We start from the raw sequence: 21,197 nt of genomic DNA on the forward strand, positions 1-21,197 counted from the left end.
CTGATTAAAAATCAAAGAACACCACCAAAAAACAAACAACAAAAACCCTGCCATTTTTAAATATGTGGAGACTTGTTTTGTAGAAAAGTAAATTCCAAATAAGGAGCCTAGGGAAGGGAGGGAGAAGCACTGAAAATCAGAACTAAATTTTTTGAGATTGTATGTGCAATACCAGTTTTAACTTGGAGGACACTTGCAGTTTTAAGATTTTTTCGGTCAACTGTTTTAACTCTGTAGTTTTCAAGTGACAGCTATATGCTAATAACAGAAGCCCTACTTTGCATAAAAAGTTTCATACAGGACTGTTTCCCACGGCACCTATGTAATTAGGCTGTATCATTTAGAAGTTCTAAGGGTCAATCTTTAAGATGCTGGATTTGCATTAGAGACGACAAAATTTTTATGTTTGTTTTGAGGCATATTAATAAACTTCCACTTTTTAAGAATATAATAGGTCATTTATTATTCCAGGTAAGGAATATTCAGAAGATGCTTAATTTTGGTTAATATATCTGATCCATATTTTTAATATTGTGAGAAACTTCTTTTCAGCAAGGGAGTTACGCATTAATGAGGTTCATGCTTACATATGATGTGTGTAAACAAAGCTGCTGAAGCCAGTTTAAGCTCCAGGGAGAGCAGGATTTGACTTTTAACGGCTTGTAATGGCATTAAAATGCGGAGACATCTTCAGTTTTGCTGATTTTTGCCGTATAAACTTTCTTACCCATTCTCAATGTCAAAATACCACAGTATGTGCAGTGTGCGCTGCCAGAGAGTAAGTGGGTGGCAGAACAATACAAACGTTTTCCATTACCTTACTTGTACGTCGTGTTTTAAATTGAACTGTGGGTTAAAAAATGGCTCCAGATTCATTCCGTATGCATTTATGCCAGAACAAGTGAAAGTGTTTGAAGCTAAATTGGAAACAAGATCCTCATTTACTCATGTGGAGTCAATCAGGAGCAGCTCGGGGGTTTTAGCTACTAGAATATTTGCTTTCAAGTGCTGCTGATGATGATCATGTTCCTGCGTTATTTGTTTACTTGACACGAGCTGCATTTTTCAAACTCTCCTTCATATTCTGCTGCTTTGCTTCGAATTTCTGGAAGCATGGACTGTTTTTTGAGTTGCAAGGGAGTCACAGTGTCACTAGTCTGCTGTATCTGTCTGCGGGCGTTGTTACCACTTGCCTTCCCAACTCCTGTCCGAGCTGGGGGGAAGCTTCTGTGCAGAACCGAGCCTGTCAGCCCCTGTTACCTCTTCAGCGGGGGCGATAATGATTTCATCCAACTGCCGAATGCTTGCCTGTATTGTGAAATACATTGTATTTTAAAGACATGTTTTAACTTGGATTGCAGTGTTGAAGAGAAACTTCCATGGACCTGATTACATTTACCTAAGAAAGGAACATTAATAACTGAGGAATTCGGCATTTCAGTGAAGTGCTGGTTTATTCTCTTGGAGTCTTCCTTTCTTCTGTCAAGTAGTCCAGGCTCCTACAGAGTTTTGGGTCCAAAATTTGAATTCTAATGGGGCATATTTTGATACAATTAATATGAACACTATTTAAAGCAAGGTTACTTAAATGAAGGAACTGGTTATTGAAAGGTGTCTGCCTTCCTCCACACGTGCGGCAGGATGTTCTAGCAGTGTTGTAGGGTCTTAACCGGCCTGTATTGTGTTTGTCTGGGTTCGAACGAAACAAAAAGGTCTGAAGCTTCACCCACTGGAGATATTCTGGCTCTTGTGCTGTCCAGAGTGTTGCTGGTGCTCAGGAATATACCAGCTGGCTTCATGATTGGAACAAAGAACTGCTTTGACACGACCATCACTGGTTTCTCTTCCTGAAGATTGCCCCTTGTAATGATTTAAATATATTTAATAGGCAATATTTTAATATATAAATATATATGTGTATAAAAATAAATATAAAGACTATAAAATAACATAGATAGTTATTTTCTAACGAATTGCATAAATAAATTTAAAAAGAGTAATTGGAAGACATTTTAGTATGGTCCTAAACACAAAATGTTGCTCCTCACAGCTTGAGATTACTGTGCAGTGAGTTTACGTACAGGCATTTAGTATTGCTCTTTCTGTAATAGTCATGTGTCCTCCCACTGAGACTGATTATTAAAGCCTGCAGTGTTAAGTCGTGTTATCAGACATGTGTGCACATGCAGGTCTGCCCATCTGCCAGTACAGCAAATACTGGCATGTTACTACCTCCATGGTGGTTTTGCTCTTTCTGAAGTTTGTGGTTCCTATCATGTGTGCCTGAGTGTCAGAAAATGGGAATTACTAGGCTTGGGAGTTCTGTGGTGATGTGGGATTTTTAACTGGACTCTCTAATATTTTTTTTTTTCCCAGGAATAAAAGCTTGTTGGGAATTGCATTTTTAGGAACAGATGTTTGGGGACTTTCTAGATTGTCACGTTTGAAAGACATAGAAAGCAAATAGAAGAACTTGTTTGTAACACATTTTTATTTATTTTGTGGGGTGTAATATTGGTCCTTGAGATTTTTCTTCTTTAATCCACTCACAAAATTAAGGTTCAGAGCATTGTTCACACTTAGAAATCATAGAGTGTTCCAGCTGGTTCCTTTCAGACAGAAGGAAATGCAGAGTTCCTTTAGCTGCGATAAAGGAATTGTCTTTACTCCTACCTGTCTGCTCAGAAGTAAAGGCAGAGCTCTCCCTCCCGAGGAGGGAGAACAGGGGAGCCGGTGCCAGTAATTCAAAACCAGAGACAGTGTCTTTGGTGGCCTTAGTTTGAGCACACTGAAAAGGGAGGAGCGAATCCTCCGAGTTTTAACACACACCAAGGTACGAAGGACTTTTTTTGCCAGTTTCCAGAGAACAAACCTTGTTTGTGGACATCAGACACAAGAAGGGGTTCTCCTGTGAACCGCGTTCGCTGTGTAATGTTCAGAAGGATCCAGAAACGTCCACAAGGATCTCTGTCCTTTTTTGTTTATTTTACAGGAGATGGCTTTTTTGCTTTTTTATTATTAAATTTGTTAGATCCACCTGTGTGAATGTAGTTTTGAAGAGTTGCTGTGACCTAACAAGGATTACTGTTAGACTGCCTTGATCTCTAACAGTTGTGTAACTTCAGGCTCCCCTTGCTTAGATCTGGTATCAGGAACACGTACAGAATTTTTGTTGCCTTAAACAGCCTGTTCTTCACTCTGAGCTCTAAAGGCATGGAGCAGGGAAAGTCATACACTGTCCTGTGTGTTATGGAATTTGCATTCTCAGGGTCAGTTGCCACTAGGAATATTTTGCAAGGGTGTCTTCTAGGGTATTCACAAGGTGGCATTTTCTTAGGTGTGAAAAGATACCAGGCACGTCTTGCTGATTATATTGTCCAGAGAAAGAGGATTCACAAAATCCTCTAATTCAGAGAATGCTTCTGTGAAAGCCCCAAAGCTTAACTGATATTATGAAGATTAACTGTCCATCTCTGACAACAAAATTGCCATAAAAAACGTTACATAGGACAGAGCCCAATCTCAGAGGTTTCTGGACACATGGCGGTCAGTCTTCGTATTTTATGTAAAATAGGAAAACTTCACAGAGTGCAAGAACCTAAGCTTTTTGAGATTGAGTAAAAAAACACCCCAAAAAATGCCCCCAAAATATGAATCAGGTGAGAATATCCCACTTAAAATGATTTTCTGATGCTCAAGAATTATAAAGTAATTAGGTGCTGAAGCAGCCCTGAAAACAGTATTTCCCAAAGTCAGCGTGCTATGTGAAAATTTTATCTCCTGCTACTTGGAGGTTTGCCAGTGTGTGGTGGTCTTATGACTTCTATCACAAAGGTAGAACAAATTAAGCAAAAGGAAGTGTCCTGAGTATTATTTTATCACTCTTGGTTTTAAGTACGTTAGAATTACACTATGACACAGACCCACTCAGCTGACTGGTAAACACAGGATTGCTTGCTCCTAATTTATTCTCAATGCTACAGAATACTTTAACATTTTATAAGGATTTTACATGCTTTGTAGGAATAGTTTAAATTGCACCCTTGGTAACAATAATTGCTGAGAAAATTTTTTGTTGGTTAAACTTTTGTTGGCTAGCAACACTTAGAGTTGGCAGGGAGAGAACAAGTACTATGTGTCTTTACTGTAAAATGGAATAAACTTCATTTCTTCAAGATAATCTAAAAATCAATATTTGACCTGTTTTTTCTGAGCCAAAAATGGGATGTAATTTTACTGAAATACATTAAATACATGTAGACTAAAAAAAAAAATCAGTGGTAGACTCTACCCATTTTTTTTAAACTAAGTTGATAAAAAATGGCAAATGTGCCCCACTCTCCCCCCTCAAAAAACAAACATAAAAAAACCAACATACAAAAAACCCAAAAAAACAAAAAAAAACCCACAAAACAAACAAAACAAAAAAAAGAGCTTTGTGCCCAAACTGGAGCTTCATATCTATTTTCTAGTAAATCATGATGTGACAACATACACAAGCAGCCCATCTGTATAATTTCATCTATTTACTGCCACTGTCTTGAGCACAGCTACTCTTTGGAGTCATTCCTTCTGAACATCTGTTAAAAATGAACTCATTACCCTTGGAAAACTTCATTAAAACTCTCCGTGTCAGATCCAGAATGTTGGGTTTTTCATCAAGGGTAGGTGCTGTTCGGAGCCTGTGGTACTACACAGTGTTCCATCGGACGCTCGTATTTGCGTGGGTGTTGTCTCCCTAATGCCTTATCATAACCACGGTGTTCTAAGCACCTTTTCATTTGTTTGATTATATTTCTGTTCTGCAAGAATTCTAACAGTGATGTTTTATCTCCCACTAGTAAATATGTTTACATCTATGCTTAGCTCTGGCTTCCTCTCATTAGAAGACTTAGTGAAAACAGTTAAGAAGTTGTTAGGAATGTTTTCCACATAAGTTCTCTATGTTGCGATTACATGCTTCTTGATCCACTGAATTGGTTGGTCTCCTGTAGGCTTTTGGTGAAGCACAGATTTCCCAGGTTTCTAAATTCTTTGCTCCTTTGTGAACCTTTTTGAGTTCTTGCTACTGTAGTTAAAAGTTCCTATTTTTAATCAATGAGTTCAGGAAATGGAAACTTCGGCCATTTCACATGTTTAGTAGCAGACAATAAATATTTAAGTAATCTTGGATGGTGTTGCATGGTAAGAATAAATTTTTTGGATACAGTTTTTCATCTTTTTTTTTTAACTAGAAAAATCTATTGCATGTTGAACAATCAGAAATAATTTCCATACAGATTTTAATCTTAAAACTTTTTTTTCTATTTATTTTGACTGCTTACAGTGCAAATTTAAGGTTTTGTACCATAAAGACTGTATATATAGTGTGGTAAGAAAAATGGAGATTTAGTGAAGTTTTTTTCTGGGGCTGGGCTGATAAGAATGTTAGCTTATTACTACCGATGAAGCAGTAGTTGGTATTGTGGGATGTACAACAAAGTCTGCAATGCCATGTTAAAATAGCCCCTTTTGATGCAGAAGCATTTTAATTAAACCTCATGCTTCTTTTTTACGAGAAATTCTTTTATTTTTATTTTACAAGCTGACAAGTGCATTCTGTGCATCTGTGAATTGTTGTATAAAGTTAGGACAAGTTTATGCTTTTTGGTTTAGGGATGGAAAAGTTTCTTCCCATAAATAAGGTGTAGACTAAGACTTGAATCTATACGTCCGGCATACAGGCTGCATCTATACTGATAAATGCGCTTGCTCCCGGGAGTGATTCCTTCCCCTGGTCCTTCTCCCAGCACCACCTGAAAGGTTGCACCCACAGCGCTCAGGGTGCCCTCAGGGCTGGCTGGATCTGCCCGACATAGTGTTTGACTTTGGATCTTCCCCATCACCCGTGCAGTGCCCCTGTCATAGGGCAAACGTGCGGGTGGGGGTTCCCTCCTTTCCTTTTGGCAGCGTCTGGTGGCAGGGGGCTGTGCTGTAGCTCATTCGAGTGGTGGTCGCAGGGCAGGACAAACCGAGGTACGTGTTGCATGCCTGGGGTGATGGTGGGGGTGTATTCTGGTGCCCGAGGGTGCAATGGTGTCATTACTTGGGTGGTGCTAAAGGCCACTAGGACAGATAGAGCCAACTTGGTGGGCTAGTAGGAGTTGTTCTTGAAGCAAAGCAGTCTTAAAACTCGGGGATGACTGTTTTGGAAGGACCCAGTTCTGCACTCTCCAAAGGAAAGCTGAGGGATGGGTAGAATCAGTCCAGGTTGTTATTAAATGGCGTGGTCTTACTCGATTCCTGCTTTGCTCTCGTCTGTTTCTTGCCCTCCTTCCTCTAACTGTGCCATTCAGCCCTGCTGCCGTGCCAGCAGTACATCCTAGTTAGGTATGACCGTGGTGACGGTCATTGCCATACCGGAAGGTGGAGGGATTGGGAAGACACTCAGTTGTTTGCAGTTGCTCTCTGATACACCTTGGTGAGTGAGGATCTTCCACCGACTCCACAGCCACATTACGGCTCTCTCCCAGACTACTGATGGTGCTGCTTCCCTCCAAGAGAAGAGGAACAGGAGAATCTCCAGGGCATCGTGTATTCTGTAAGAGGTGACTGGGAAAGGTTGTCCAGGGATCTGTATGGGCTTGTAGGTGGTGGAAAGGAAGGTTGAGTTTCCACAGTTCCAAACTGATTGTTGGGGGAAGGAAGGCAGCGTCTGTCAGACGGGCCAAGTGGGTGGGGGAGGCAGACAAGTAGGAGAGGAAGGGCTGCAGACCTTCATTGCCAGGCTGGTAGCTTTTAGGTGTAGGCGTTTGCCTTTTGGTGGGGGAAGGCGGGAGGGAGATAAAAGTGATACTCCAAGCCTTCCCTGAAGCCGCTGATGACAGGCTTCCGCTTGCCCTTATGGATGGAAGGTCGCTATCTGGGCTCCCCCGGCGATGGGGATGAGCAGCCTTCCGTGCCTTTCCGGAGTCAGGGAGAGGAGCTGACACGCGTGTCTCTGTGACAGTGGGCAGGTGGAGGTTTGTGCCGTGCCAGGCTCTGACCTTTCATGGCAGCTTCGGTACTGAAGCTCTCGCAGACATGGCCTGCACACGTGGGAACCGCAAGGTACGTGAAGGTTCTGCTAATCCCCAGATGGATTTCCTCCAGTGAATCCAGATGGGATACTAGAAGATCCTAGAGTACCGATCTTCCCTGAATTTTTGGCTGAGCTGCAGCATTTCTGCTAGAAAAACGGGTAAGGGAGGCCATGCTAAACTAATGGCTTCATCTCAGTGATAGCTCACACCTATTAGTTAGATTTAATGGTTGTTTTTATAGCAGAGTAGTAGCGCTGACTTGAGAGCATTTCATCAATCTGTAGTTGTAACTGAAGGCCAGATTCTGACTCCATTAAATTCCACTACATCTGGGTGACTTCGCTGATTTCTAAGGTATTTTCTTCTGGTTTTCATTAATATGAATAAGCTTATCATCAGGCTTCAGTTATGGTTGAGAATATATCAGGAGACACAAAACATGAGCTCATGTAGACAGTCATGTAAAGCAGGTGAAGTGTACACAACACTTAAGTGGGTTTAATCATAAGTTTCGCAAAACTGACAGCTGAGATGACATGGCTGAATAATATATTAGCATAGCTTCCCTGTAAGAACATGAAAAACGAACTCTTGTATTTTTATTAGACATTTAAGTAATGGTATCTGTGTTACAAAAATAAACCCAGAAAACCCTGAAACCCTTGATGTGATGCACTAATGAAAGCAGACTGAGCAGATGGTTTTTAGGCACTGCACTTTACATCTTATGCAACTGTGCTGTGCTGTTCTTTCAGAGAAAGAGAAATGAGGCAGAAAGAAATACAGCTAAACCTTTAAAGAAAGTGATCTAAAGAACATATTGAAGATAGGGGAAATATTCAGGTGTAGAAGCTACAAAACTCACTTTCTTTTACCCTCCAATTTGAGCAATTATCTCATTAGAGCACTGGCGTTAGAAATTAAACACTCCACAAGTTTTTATCAGGGAGGAGGGGGGAAAAAAAACATTATTGGATGAGGAAAACCCTGGTAGCATGGCCAAGAGAACAGTGCCAGATAGAGCAGTTACTTGTTTCGGAAATATGGTACCTGAAGACAGCAGCTTAAACTGAAGGAGTAATAAACCAGGACATTCAAAGAGCTTATACCAGCTAAGGAGTTTCAGTGGAGCCTCTGTCAGCCCTGGTAGACGGAGTTTAGAGAAATTAAGTCATCTTCTCTGATGCAGAGTTCCTGTAGGCTATGCATCCCAGTGTTGTTATCATTACATTACGTGTCATTACATGGAATACATGGAGTATTCAAAAGATGAGCAGTATTTGTGATTTTAGGAGACTTGTAAAATCAAGTTTTCCTTAAAACATTTTGTGGTGTAACCTCTATACTACCTTCAAAATTCAGCTGTAAGAGAGATGGAGGGGTTTTGGTTAGAAGACCCACAAACACTGTGGAGTGTGTGTGTTTTCCTTCTTGTAAAGAGTAAAGAACAAATAGGTGATGACAGGACTTTTTGCCAGTCAAGCAATATTACTTAGAAAAAGGAATTAACTACAGCGTTTCCCTTTTTAAGGATATTTCTTCTGCCATCAGTACTTCCTGTGTTGAAGAGTACATTATTGGGCTGTAACAATTGTGGAAGTTGCAATGTAATATGCAAAGCCTAAAGAGCAAATCAAGGATACTGACATGACACTAGTTAGAGACCTTCACTTTCTTTTACCTTGTTTTGTAAGTAGGTGTGTGCTCCTTTGAAGTGTTGTTTAGACGGTCATGGTAGTCCCATCAGTCGCCTTCTGCAGCCACTGGAAAAATCTGAATGCTTCTGAAGACCTCTAGGAGCTGTAGGCAAACAGGCGCTGAAGATTTCAGCTGCAGATTTTTTCCTTCTATCGTTGTGCTTCTCCGGACAGTCAGGAGAGGAAAGTAAAAAGCCCAGCATCTGGCTTCAGGCGCCGGTGGAAATGGGTTGGGAGTTGCTTGTGAGCTGAGGGCACTGAAGGGTGCCTTTTCCCCAAGAATCCCCAAGAACGGGAAATTCTTTAATTAAAGTCTTATGTAAAAAAAAAAAACAACTAAAAGAATAGGGATAGTGAATGCTACGCTTGCAGGCTGTCCGACTTCTGTGGTGATTTTGTGTGAGAAAGAACAGTGGTCTTTGATTTAAAAACATTCACTCGCATGAATTTGAAAAAAAGACAACCGTCAGAGTATAACTAACAGTGGTTATTTTTTTTACCCTCTTTATAACTAACAGGTGCTGTATTTTTTACCAGAAAAGGAGAGCTTCCAATAAACAAACTACCTTTTATTAGCTTATAAAGAAATACCCATTAGTTTTCCTTTCTCCTTCTCTGGGTGAAAGTCCCAGGGATATTGTAATGTATGTGTACTGTTTCTTGTAGGTTTAACACAGTTTTAGTAATGAAGCAATGAGTACCGAACAAATTTACGGTTGCCTCAAGCATTGAGCTTGATGGATAGGTGAAGGCGTGCCACATCCTATTGTAGCTTATTGGGGCAGGGTGGAGGAGCACCAGCAGTAACTGAAGGATGAGGCATGCACTTGAGTAGCACAAAATGTGGGTAAGAACACGGGTAATGTGGTGTGTATGTAGAATATATATACAAATGTATGTATTATTTAATTGGAGCAACTAAAACTGTTTAGGTAGGTAGTGGTGGTGGTTTTCGCTTTCCTCGGAGGGAACTTAAGGTATGTATTATTTAATGACATGCTAATCTTGCAGAAAATTGATGAAGATTAAGAATAGAACAGTAGTCTGCTGCAGCCAAACATATGATGCAATGGCTAATCAAATCAAAATCATACAAATCATGTAGGAACTGTCAGATTTGTATAGTTTGCAGTTTGGGTATAGCATGGTTGTCAAACTCCTACTGTAAAGTTAATAAATCAAAACCAGCGTGACTGGTGCTGGTTTTCCTCTCTGCTCTACCATCCTATAAATAGCTCGCTGTTCAGTGGGAGCTGTGGCAACTTTCCCAGTAGGAATTCGGTGACAAAGATCTGTCTTCTGCACCTGCCTTTGTGCCTTTTTCAATGCCACTGTCTCATGGTGGTATTGAAAATATGCCATTTGTACTATGAATTTACTTTCTGGTATTTGGTACATATATATATATATATATATATATATATATATATGTCATTTTCCCCTGAACTACAGTAAAGGTGAAGAGAATTAAATCGGGGTGTTCTTTGGATGTTGCATTGTATTTTTAAATTATTTTTACACATCATCACAAGTACAATCTTCTGACAGTGCTACATTTTGAAAAGCTTCTGGCAAGGTTTACTTCCCACATGCGTTACTGTCTCAGCCCAGCTGCGTGCTATTCATTTTGTACTAGCAGACTAGAAGCAGTGCATAACTTTTCTCCTTAACTTTCATTTTTGAACATAATTTCTTGTCTCACAGGAGCCTGCGTAAGAAAGCAACCCCCAATCAAAGAGCCCTTAAAAGAACAAGGAAAAATGCCATTTGAGTCTGCACAGTGTTCCAGCTGCGCTGCTTGCTCCAGACAGTCTGACATCACCTAGCAAAGGAAAAACATGCTGTACAATTGTAATAGGATTAAAGTCTAAACCTGCAAGCGGAAATGTGATTAATATGGGGTATTTCTAAGTCCTGCAGTAAATATATTGCTACACCAGGAAAACCGCAATCTGTTTATTAGAATCGTTTTCCGTATGTATATATTTGTTTCTGAAGTTATTTATAATCATTGCCTTTCTCTCAGGCCTGCAGGAGATAATTTTTAAATTAACTGTGCAGTGTAATCAGTATCAGTAGACTACACAATCCTGAGATGGCAAGAATTATGATAAGCCTCACACTAAGCTCTGGAGAGATTTGTAAATGTGCGGTTTGCACTGTCCCATTTTTATTAGCATTTTCATTATAAAGTTGTTACTGGAAGCATAAAGTTAATGTTCTGTAACAAGAAAACAGCAGTTAGACAGTCCTAAACATGGAACTCCACATTAAACATAACAGATAGAAATAACAAGCAGATACAGTTACTCTAAATAGATACTGTGGGGGAAAAAAATTAAGCATTTACAGTAAAACAATGACAACTTTTTTTTTTTTTTTCCTTAAGCAAAAAACTAATTGCAAAACAGCCTCTGATAATTTCTGAACATTCATTTCCTTTGCATTTTCAGGTGGGCCTTCCAAAAGTGCACAGCATTAGCTTGGGTTGTTTTTCCGTTGAAATCAATGGGAAAATAAAAGCGAGGTCAAAAATGTGCTGAATAGCTTTGAAAATTCCTCTTAAATCTGTGTAGTGGTGATCTGACTTTTGCCACACAGATAATCAAACTGATGAAATAGGGATAAAGGGCAGCATTATTCACAAGAAGGTAAAGGTAAATTCACTTCGAACACCTAATATTTTTGTTTAATGTAGTGCTTTGAGCTTATTTTTTGAAGAACCCATGTTTTTATTCGTTTTTTTTAAAAACTTAAATTATGTACTTTATATACACTAAATTATGTATTAAAATACTTCGAGAATGTTCTCCATGTCCTCTCCCAGACTCCCTCTGAAATGGACACTGTTGAATACCTCCACAGCTGTACACACAGCTAGAGTTTTCCCTTAGTGGAAGAACAGTTTACAAAAGCCAGGAAGACCTACTTAGTTACTTAACAAACTTCAGCCTTTGTTCGCAGTAACCAATGTTGCTTTTATTTTAAAAATAATGAAACATGTTCTCTACATGGTAATACCTTCGCCCAGGTCTCTGAGTTGGAGGTGAAGGTGATGGACTCGGACTGTTTCTGCAGTGTAAAATGAAAGCTGATAGCTACGGTGATTGGTTTTAAACCAGTTTAAGCGACTAAAATTAAAGAAGAGATGTTATGAACTAACGAACAGTGATACAATTCCCTTTCCCACTCTTCTCCTGTTTGCTCTCCTGTTTCCACGCAATTGTCTGTGGGCTGGTTAAGAGACCTAATCCAGGTTAGAAATAGATCTTTTTAAACAAGTTTTGTATGTAGATTATTTTGCAAACTGAATATAGAGCGCTTGGCCGCACCGAGTTTAATGGGTATAGTTAGACAGCAATAAACTCACTGGCAAGGAGGACTGAACAGCTCGGGGGGAAAAGCGTGGAAAGAGCATCGAACCACTTTGGCACCAGGGAAGTGCAATGCCCTGCACTGAGGAAGGTAAGCCTGGAATTAAGTGTCCGTGGCTTACATGGCTGGACTTCTGACTGAGGCTGGCATTGCAGGACTGTGAAGTGGCCGTTAATCTAGAGTATATTTTGAGTGTGTCATTTGAAAAGTTGTTTCGGTAGCAGCGCTGCTGGTTAGGCTATTTGCTGGCTAATGATGTTCGCCACCCACTGCCACTGCGCAGCTGCTGGAGCAGGTGTCACGGTGTAACCACGCGGGCCAGGCTCTGGCCATGAGCACCGTGTCCTCAAAGCTGGTGATGAGCACTGTGACCTCAAAGCTGGCGATGAGCACTGTGACCTCAAAGCTGGCGATGAGCACTGTGACCTCAAAGCTGGCGATGAGCACCGTGTCCTCAAAGCTGGCGATGAGCACTGTGACCTCAAAGCTGGCGATGAGCACTGTGACCTCAAAGCGACCCCCAGGGCAGCCTAGAAATAGGAACAGCAATGACATGGGGAACGCTGAATGCTGCAATGTGTGGTATGGTACTACTTGTATTTGTAAATACTCGCATTTTTGGTTCCAAGCATTCAGTTTTGAGGAGGAGGAGGAGAAACCTTCTGCTCTAGCAATTAAAAAAAAAAAATTAAGTTCTGGAAGTTGTTTTTAAAGTTCAGCAGTAATCAAGATGCCTCTCAAAGTGGAAACATGAGAAAGGGGGCTTCAAGTAGTAAATACTCTAATTAGTATTAACACATCAGCTTGAAAGAATCATTTATCAAAGATCAGTTACATTAAAATATATTAACTACATGAAAGAATAACAACTTAGTTTATCAATGTTTTATTCTTTAATATCCAATAAAATACTACTTATCCCTAAAGAAAATAATCATAACTCTTGGTGTGCTAATCAAAAGGGGGAAAAAATGTATAAAAGTAGTGCTGTTTATAAGACTTCCTGAATTATCTCATTGAGATCTCAACTGTCCCTTCCTGCAGTGCCCTTTCTCATGAAAAAAGTGGGAGAACCTTCACGTGACTGTTTGATGCTTGTCTAAAACTTCTTTTTGGTCAAACTGCTCTTTTAAAAACTTATGAAACCAGAGAACAACACTATGAATTCAGTGAGAATTTTGTACTTCCCCAAAAAATTGCTTGCAAGGAAGCACAGTAAGGTCACACAGAGTAAAGTGCATATGTACCGTAGGGTTCCTTGTATTAATAAAAAAAAACAACAGATGTTTTGGGTTGGTTTCTTCAATTCTGCAGCAAAGGTACACAAAATTGACCTGAATTTATTTTATTTTATTCCAATATTTATTACAATATTTAGTTTGTCATAGATAGGAGGTCTACACTTCTGTTAAAATGCATTATGCAGTCTACTTCATAAAGTGCTAAAGGATTTTTATCTTAAAATACTGGTATTATAATAAAAAACAGTAAGGTTGGGAAGTCAAGCACTGGAGGCTCACTAAGTGTTGAAGTCAAGCCAGTCAGCATACTTCTGGTTTTATCCTCTTGCTGACTTCTTTTGTTGGGGTTTTTTAGGTTGTTGTGTTTTGGTTGGTTTTTTTGTTGTTGTTTGGTGGTGGTTGTTGTTGTTGTTTTGCTGATCCTTAGGTCTGTGGTCATATAGCTTACTGTTTGCTCTCACAGGACTACTGATGCACTTAGGCAGTGAAATAGCACTTGGCGTGTGTCCTCTATAGAGCTTTGCATCCTCCCTGTGCCTTAATTTTGTTGTGGGTGCTGTTTGGGCATTCATATTGATACACTGCTTCAACAGAAACCGCTTTTTTTTCACAAAACGCTTGGAGGGAGGTGGGGGGGAAGGGAAAGTGAAGCACTGAAGTTTAGAGTAAAAATTTTCCCTATCTTTCTATGTTCAAGACAGCTAGGAGGAGGGTTTTTAAAAGCAATTACCACATTTAAGCACAGATGCTAAAATTCTCAACTACAGAAATACGTGATACTTTTCAAAGCTTTTGCACTGTGGTGAGCAACCAGAAAAGGAGGAAGACACAGTTAATGAACAGTGTTTCTATATCATAAAAGGACTCTTTGGGAAAAGTATTATCCTCCTGAAAAATCTGTTCCTGATTTCCCTTTATAAAACCCTCATGTTTACTTCTCAGTATTTTCCAGCTTCTGTGACAAATGAGGCAGAGTCTTGATTTGCAGACAAACCCCTTTGCTAAGTAGCCCTGATTCCTATCTAGGTCAGGTACGTCAACAATGCTAAATGAGTCAGAGATCCTGCACAAACGCAGTATAGGACTGCGATGTTAAAGATTCCCAGAAATAGCTTATGCCAACCCAAATGGAAACGAAAGCTGTACAAGGCAGTACTAATTCTACCTCGTTACTGATTTTACAACTTTAATTCTGTGGGACCACTCTTACTGAACAGCTAAGCAAGGTGCACTCTGGTTTCACACTTGTGAATACACATTTTCACTACGGTGCTTTTTTTATTCTTTGTGAATAAAGCCAAACCACGTATGGTCTTTACATTACATTCAAGTAATTTACAAACCACATAATGGGGAACAGGAGGAGTCTGCATCTGCTGTGCCCCCAGTAAGGGCATCTACACTCTCTTCGTGGATTCCAGCTCCTGAAGCAGGCTGAAGCCCTATACAATACTTAACTTGCTCTTTATGTGAAACTTGCATTGTCTAGCACTCTGTAGGGTTTTTCATTATTATTAAATGAGAGTTGGTTAAGAAGAAGTCAACTGATATCAGTTAGGTGTGAAGGCCAGAACAAGGAACCGCTTAGAGGACGGAAGAGAGGGAGCTGGTAGCTGTGTTTGATGAATTCTTGTGTGTGCAGGGGCGCATCTGTGAGTGGCTAACACAAGCTGGGCTGGGAGAGTAAGTGCAGAGAGTACCTGGAAAGAGCCTTTAAGGAAAACGGGAAAAGATATTCCTGCAAATGAAAACTGGGAGCTGAAAGGTACCAAAAAAAGGGTCAGACAAGGAGATACACAGGAGAGACAGGGAATGCATGAGCAGAGTGGACCTTGAATTTAGTCAGTAAGGAAACTAGGACAGAATGATAAACAGCCCAGGATCAGATTCCCTCTTCAGGCAAGAGCTGTCATCTACTCGGAGAGGACAATTGATGCTGGTTATCCTGTTAGCTGGGTCAGCTGGGGAGTGTGCTGCCTCCGAACTCATGCTGGTGACAAATTAGGTGGGTTTTAATATGATGGCCATGTGGTGGAATTTCTGGAAGAACCTGAGGGTATTTTTTTTAAACTATGGAAATTGTGATTCGGAGCTACAAAATCTTTGCTTTAATGTGGCTCTGTGACCTGGCCAGACACATAGTTTTTCTCCTTCTCTTCTGACCTCCAAGAGACAGAGCTCCCAGAACATTTTGACTGGGCCAGACACCAAAGCTCAGAGATTCCAGCTCTGATTTTTTGTCTTTAGTAAAGAACAAACCTTTATTAATATGGCCTTTTACACAGGCTTGTGATTGTGCAAAGCAGGACTGTATGCAATAACTGTATGCAAAAAGTAACAAACCACGTGTCATACTGATGCTCAACAGTGGTTCTAACTAGGTCAAAGATTTGGGACAATAACTTTTCTTGGCAGGAGAATCCACCCTACTAGCTGTGGTAAGGCTTGGTGACTCAAGGACCAGAGAATGTTCTTTCAATGCCAAGGTGAGGATGAGTATTACTCATGTCCTGAAAAAGAACATAGTCCTTTCCTTTCATGGGTGGTGAGTGCCTAAGCACGAATGCGCTTTCATCTTTATTGCTCCTAGTAGGAAACATTCTCTAGAAGACGGTAGGTGCGGGAGTGAGAAGAGGTGGGAAGAGGGGCAAAAGGGACACTAGAAGTAGGGGTCTGAAAGATGAAGAGGGCAAGTCAAGGCAGTAAGCTAAAGACAAAGATTCCTAAATGTTGCTGCTCATCAGGTGAGAATATGCATGCATGACTGTGCTGTAATGTTGCTCTGTCTTTCAGGTTAGAGGAGACAAATGAAGTAATTTAGCAGAGGGGCATGATCATAGCCTCTGGAAAGTTCTGGTCATTGTTCCCTTCTGCCTTGTATTTGGGTCTGACATAAATTCTAAGGCACACGTTCCCGTATTAGCTGTCTCATGTAAGTCATTCTGATATCGGTGGGGTGAACACTGGTAGAGTACAGCTGCTCAAAGTCTTTCTGATGGGGCCTAAGACTCCACTGGGCTCTGGCCAAGCTCTCTTCCAGCACCTGTAGCAACTCCTGTAGCAAAACTCAATACCAAGACTGTTTAATGCCACAATTAGTGTAAGAGAACATGACACCAGCTGGGAGAGGTGACCTTGTTTTACACACAAACGCTTGCTCTTCCTCACACTTGCCCTTTCATATGCATGAGCAGCAAGGATGAGTGCTCAGGTAGTCTGGCCAGAATTACTTGTGGTTACGTGGAGGACAAGGGGCATAGGCTGCTGAGACCCATCATGTTTCCTGCTTGTTCCTTGATTGTCAGGCTTGGTGTTTGGTTGTGTCTTCTGTGCTGTTTAGGAATTGACAGTAACTTTCATCTTTTGTGCATTCGTCTTGCCCCACCCCAAGTCCTTGGCAACACAGCTGATCTACTGTCTGGAGTCTTCCCTGGGCACTGCGACCCCTCTGACTGGGAAAGCAATCCCAGTCTGGATCTCTTGAGGAGCTATGTGCAGAAGTGCCATGGTGTCAACCACCTGCTGAGCACCTGCCCTTTGCCAGCTCCCTCTGCTCCCAACACTCATGCTTCTATTCACAATGAACTCAACATTTCTGTAAGACGTCTCTGCACTCCCACCACTGCTAGATTCTTGACAGCTTTCTGTAGGTGCCGGTGAGTTAAGTAACAGGCACCCACCTTCCTTTTGGCTACAAGGCTGTCGTTTGTTCTCTGTCTTTTATATCTGATCTAAGGGCATTTGCTTCAATGAGTCCTTCTACGTGAGGGATTCTTCTGTCCAGGCCAAAAGATTCCACCAAGAATAAAGCATTGGGTAAAACTCTGAGGCTGGCTGTTAGGCTAAAGATCCTGGTTATTTCAGCATCCAGCAGAAAAGGCATGGGGGGCGGGGCAAGGAAAATTGCAGATACTAGCCCCCACCGTTTTTTGAGATGTGGTGGGGGTAGAGAGGCTGTTTCTAGCCCAGCAGGAAGATCACCGTGCTTGCACAGGTAATGTTACAGTGGAATGCAGCAGAAATAGTCAGAAACTGTCCGAGTGGGGGCAGAGATGGCTGTCCCAGAGCTGGGGTGAATCTGGTCCGGGGCTCCGCAGTCAATATTTATGACATGAATCATCACACAGATACTTTCTAGATTAAAAATTGTTTCGTTGGACTAAGAAATGCATAGGGTTTGTGGCCTTCTGCCTGTGGCTGCATTGTACTCCTCCCAATGAGATATAAGCAGTGATGTTTAAAAAGTATTTCTACAAGCTATTTCTCAGTTAATATGTATGCATTATTCCCCTTACAACAGGAAATTATTTAGGTTTATTACTGTAATTAACACTGAAATTAATTCTTGTTTTCACAGTTTTTACTCTTTAAACTTAAGTTTACGTCTACAGTATGACACACAAAAAATGTTTAGGAAGGATAATGAGATTCCTATACTGTCATTTGTACTGAAATTAACTACAGTAGCAGACATTATGGAATTTAATACTAAATTCATTAATATTGAACACATACAATGCTTGTGATGATTTAAAGAGAGATTCAGTGGCTTATTGGTGTAGAAACAAAAGAAAAATATGAGGCAGAAGCGGATGTTTGAGTATTCCAGTGGCACTAGTTGTGCTCTGGCATGGAAGTACCCATCTTTTAAGTTCCTATTAAAAAAAAAAAAAAAAAAAAAAGCTGAAGAAATAATTCAATACTCAAATCTGTAACTTGGGAGCACCGGACCGTTGATAGATGTTGGTATACTGCTCTCCAAGGCAAATGCAACAGTTCTGAAAAATAAACTTGCAAAACTCATGGTCTTGGGTATGAGGCTAAATATCCACCTGAACTGCAAGTCGTCATTGTTTATGGACTTATTAACGTGGTGGAAACTATTTTCTTCCAAGCTTGTCCGATTACCTTGCTGTAAATATGCAGATCTACTAGGTTCATTAAGACACACGTTTGTAACCATTGGTGATAAATTAAGGCGACTCTGGTGTCGCCAGGCTGTGCCAGCGCGAACTGGGCAGGTCCCACGCTCCTCAGGGGGCTGGGGCAGCTCCGGGCCCGCGCGGGTGAGGGGGGGGGGGCGCGGAGACACCCCCCCAGCGGACGCGGCCTCGGGCCGGCGGCGCCTTAGGCGGTGCCCAGGGGAGTCCCCCGCTTGCCTAAGCCCTGTCCCCGCCGGGCCCGCAGGCCCGTGCAGCTGAGGCTGGCTGTGAGCCGGGCCGGCCGCGGGCCGTGAGGCGGCCCCGACGGAGCCGTGAGACGGGCCGGCCGCGGCCCGTGAGGGAGCCGTGAGGCCACCGCGCAGGCGCCGTCCGAGGGCGGTGGCCCAGCCGCGGGGCGGTGCGCGCGCTCCCGCCCTGCCCTCGCGCCCCGCCCCCTCCCCCGCCCTGCCCTCGCGCTCTCTGTGCGACGTCGCTGAGGAAGCCGCCGCCGTGTCGGACGCGGCAGATTCGCCATAACGCGCCGCCCGGCCAGTCTCACCCCACCGGCCCCACCGATTAAAATAATATTTTTTTTACCAAAAGGGGAGGCCTGCGCGAGGCCGGCGGGCTGGCGCGGAAGTGATTTTTGTTTTTCCCCTTCTTCCCCCCCGCCCCTTCTTTTCAAACCAGGCCGCGCCGCCTGGCTGTCGGTCAGCTCCCCCGCCGCCCCCGCCCCTTCCCCGCCGCGGTTATGGAGGCTGCGGCTGCAGGTGAGCGGGGCGGCGCGGGGCCGGCCGAAGCGGCGGGCCGGGGAGGGCGGGGGAGCGCGCACGGATCCTCTTACAGCAGGGCCGGCGCTGACGGGGGCGGTGGGGGGAGAAAGTAGTTCCGGTGGGAGTCTCTCGTCACGTTCCGTCCGCACGAGAAGTAGTTCCCTCACAGGCGGCTCCCCCTACCCCAGCCGTCCTCTCCCGTCCGCTGGCGGCACGGCGGGGGCGGGGGGGCAGCGGCTGCCGGGAGCGGCTGTGGAGCCGCCTGCCCCGGGGGGCCGAGGCCTGGGCCGGGGGCGCCCCAGGGCGGGAGCGGGGAGGGCGCTGGGCCGCCCCGTGCCCGTGCGGGTCGCTGGCAGAGGAGGCGGGCGAGGCCGTGCGGCCCCGCGGGTCCCTCCGCGGTCAGGGGGCGCCGGCGGGGGCACCTGCCCCGTCGCTCCTGGTCGGGAGCGTGTAGGGGAACGAGCGGCGGCCGGGCTGCCCGCGGTTTGTGTGGAACGAGTCGCACGGCGGCGTTTCCCCCACTGCCGCCTGCCTTTGGCAGCTGGTGTAAATGGTCCTAGGCGGGGAGCCTGAGAGCTGAGCGGCGGGAGGCACGTACCGGAGTCAGGGGCTTCCGCTGCCTTGTCATCTCGGCCTGTACGTGCCTTATATTGGCCTGACTTTTCATGGGGATTAAACGTGTAAGTAAAATCACGCAGGCGTGATAGCCGTGGTGATTTTGTGTACCTGCTTTCTGCATTTCACAATCCCCGTGCGTTCCTTGCAGTACAAGTTCGTGATGTGGTAATAGTTTAATGCAAGTTAATTACACTGTGTACTCGAAATGGCTTTTGGTTGTCATTCCCTGAGATGACACTTTAATTTTTAAAATCCTAAGTCACTTCTGGTGTCCTGTGCAGTATTTACAGACCGTGAGTTTGCAACTCAAACAGGATTTTATGCCAAGGAGAAGAGCCCTGTCGGGAGAATTAACTTGTACCTGAATAGCAGGATATCGAACAGGTGCTCTGTTATTTAAGTGCTGTTGTAAAATCATTCCAGGACTGTTTTATATTTTCTGATCCAACTTTAGATGAGAAGGTAGTTCTCTTACCACCACTACTGTTATTAATTAATTCGTATTTATTCAAGCACATTTTATTTAATAACATTTATCCAATAACAAAAAATGTTCTGAGGGTGGTTAGAACTGTCAACGAGCCCAGTATGTTTGATGCTGCAACTGGTGAACTGTGTCTGACCTCTGATGCATTTCTGTTACGTGTGCTTCCAAAAATCAGGGTTGGAGAATTTCAGCCAGGGCATCCTGGAGTCGGTGGCTGATCATGTAGTTCGGGCTTATTTGAGAGGTTCCCGGTGTTGTCGGTATCTCCGGTAGGGTGGCTGATGCTACGGTATTGTACGACAGTGTATTTTACCGGCAACTTCAGCAGCGTTGCATTGAACCACATGAGGGCGATCTTAGAACGTAAAAAATGACAAAAGTCTTACTATAAGCACATCTATTTAGGGTTGTTTTTTTTTTTAAATGATGGATAAACTACCTTGTTTATATGTTTGATAAAGTGGTTATTCTAAACTGCTGCAGATAGTTTAATTTCCTAGTTATCAGAACAATCTTTGTATTCCAGTTCTGAATTTTGTATATTCTAGCCAACATAAATGTGTCTAGGCACTCATCAACTTCTTTTGAAGAACTTTATGTAACTTTTTCCAGGAGCATTTGTAAAGCTGTTGTGTATAAAAGAAAAAAACCCAACCCTTTTATTTGCCTTCATTAGTTAAACTTCAGTCCTTTTCGATTTTTTTTTTTTTACAAATCTAGTAACAGACTAATTAAATACAGTATGTTTTGTTATCTGAGGTGAGGGTGTGAAGACAGCTTCAGGCAAAAAAGGGAGATAAGAGCCTTGAGCCCTTTTCCTGTTGGGGTGGCTGTTTCATCATGTGGCATGAGGCAGGTTCTGGTTTCTGGTGGTATCTTAGACTAAGTCTGAAACCACTTGCTGTAACCTGGATACTTAGTCTTCCAATAACTCAAGTTAATCTTCTAAAACTGATCTACTGAAAAGTGGAACTCTAGTCTTACTAAGTCTGTTTCTTTACCTTTGTATTGGAGAAAATTATG

The 21,197-nt window shown here is 42.7% G+C and overlaps 1 protein-coding gene across 3 annotated transcripts in view; it reads left to right on the forward strand.

The window, feature by feature from the left end:
* Nucleotides 1-21,197, forward strand: part of ZFAT (zinc finger and AT-hook domain containing) — a 129,088-nt gene that overhangs the window by 13,616 nt on the left and 94,275 nt on the right. Inside the window, exon 1 of one of the 3 annotated variants that reach the window (XM_040588798.1) lies at nucleotides 18,600-19,066. The exons of 1 other annotated variant lie outside the window; for it this stretch is intronic. In XM_040588798.1, coding sequence (XP_040444732.1) covers nucleotides 19,048-19,066 — 19 coding nt within the window. In that variant the 5' untranslated portion in view covers nucleotides 18,600-19,047. Of the gene's footprint in view, nucleotides 1-18,599; nucleotides 19,067-19,368; nucleotides 19,750-21,197 lie in introns of those variants that run through there. One more of the 3 variants, XM_040588800.1, reaches the window with a different exon arrangement.

The sequence above is a fragment of the Falco naumanni genome, chromosome 3, assembly GCF_017639655.2.
Source record: "Falco naumanni isolate bFalNau1 chromosome 3, bFalNau1.pat, whole genome shotgun sequence".
NCBI classification, from domain to species: domain Eukaryota; kingdom Metazoa; phylum Chordata; class Aves; order Falconiformes; family Falconidae; genus Falco; species Falco naumanni.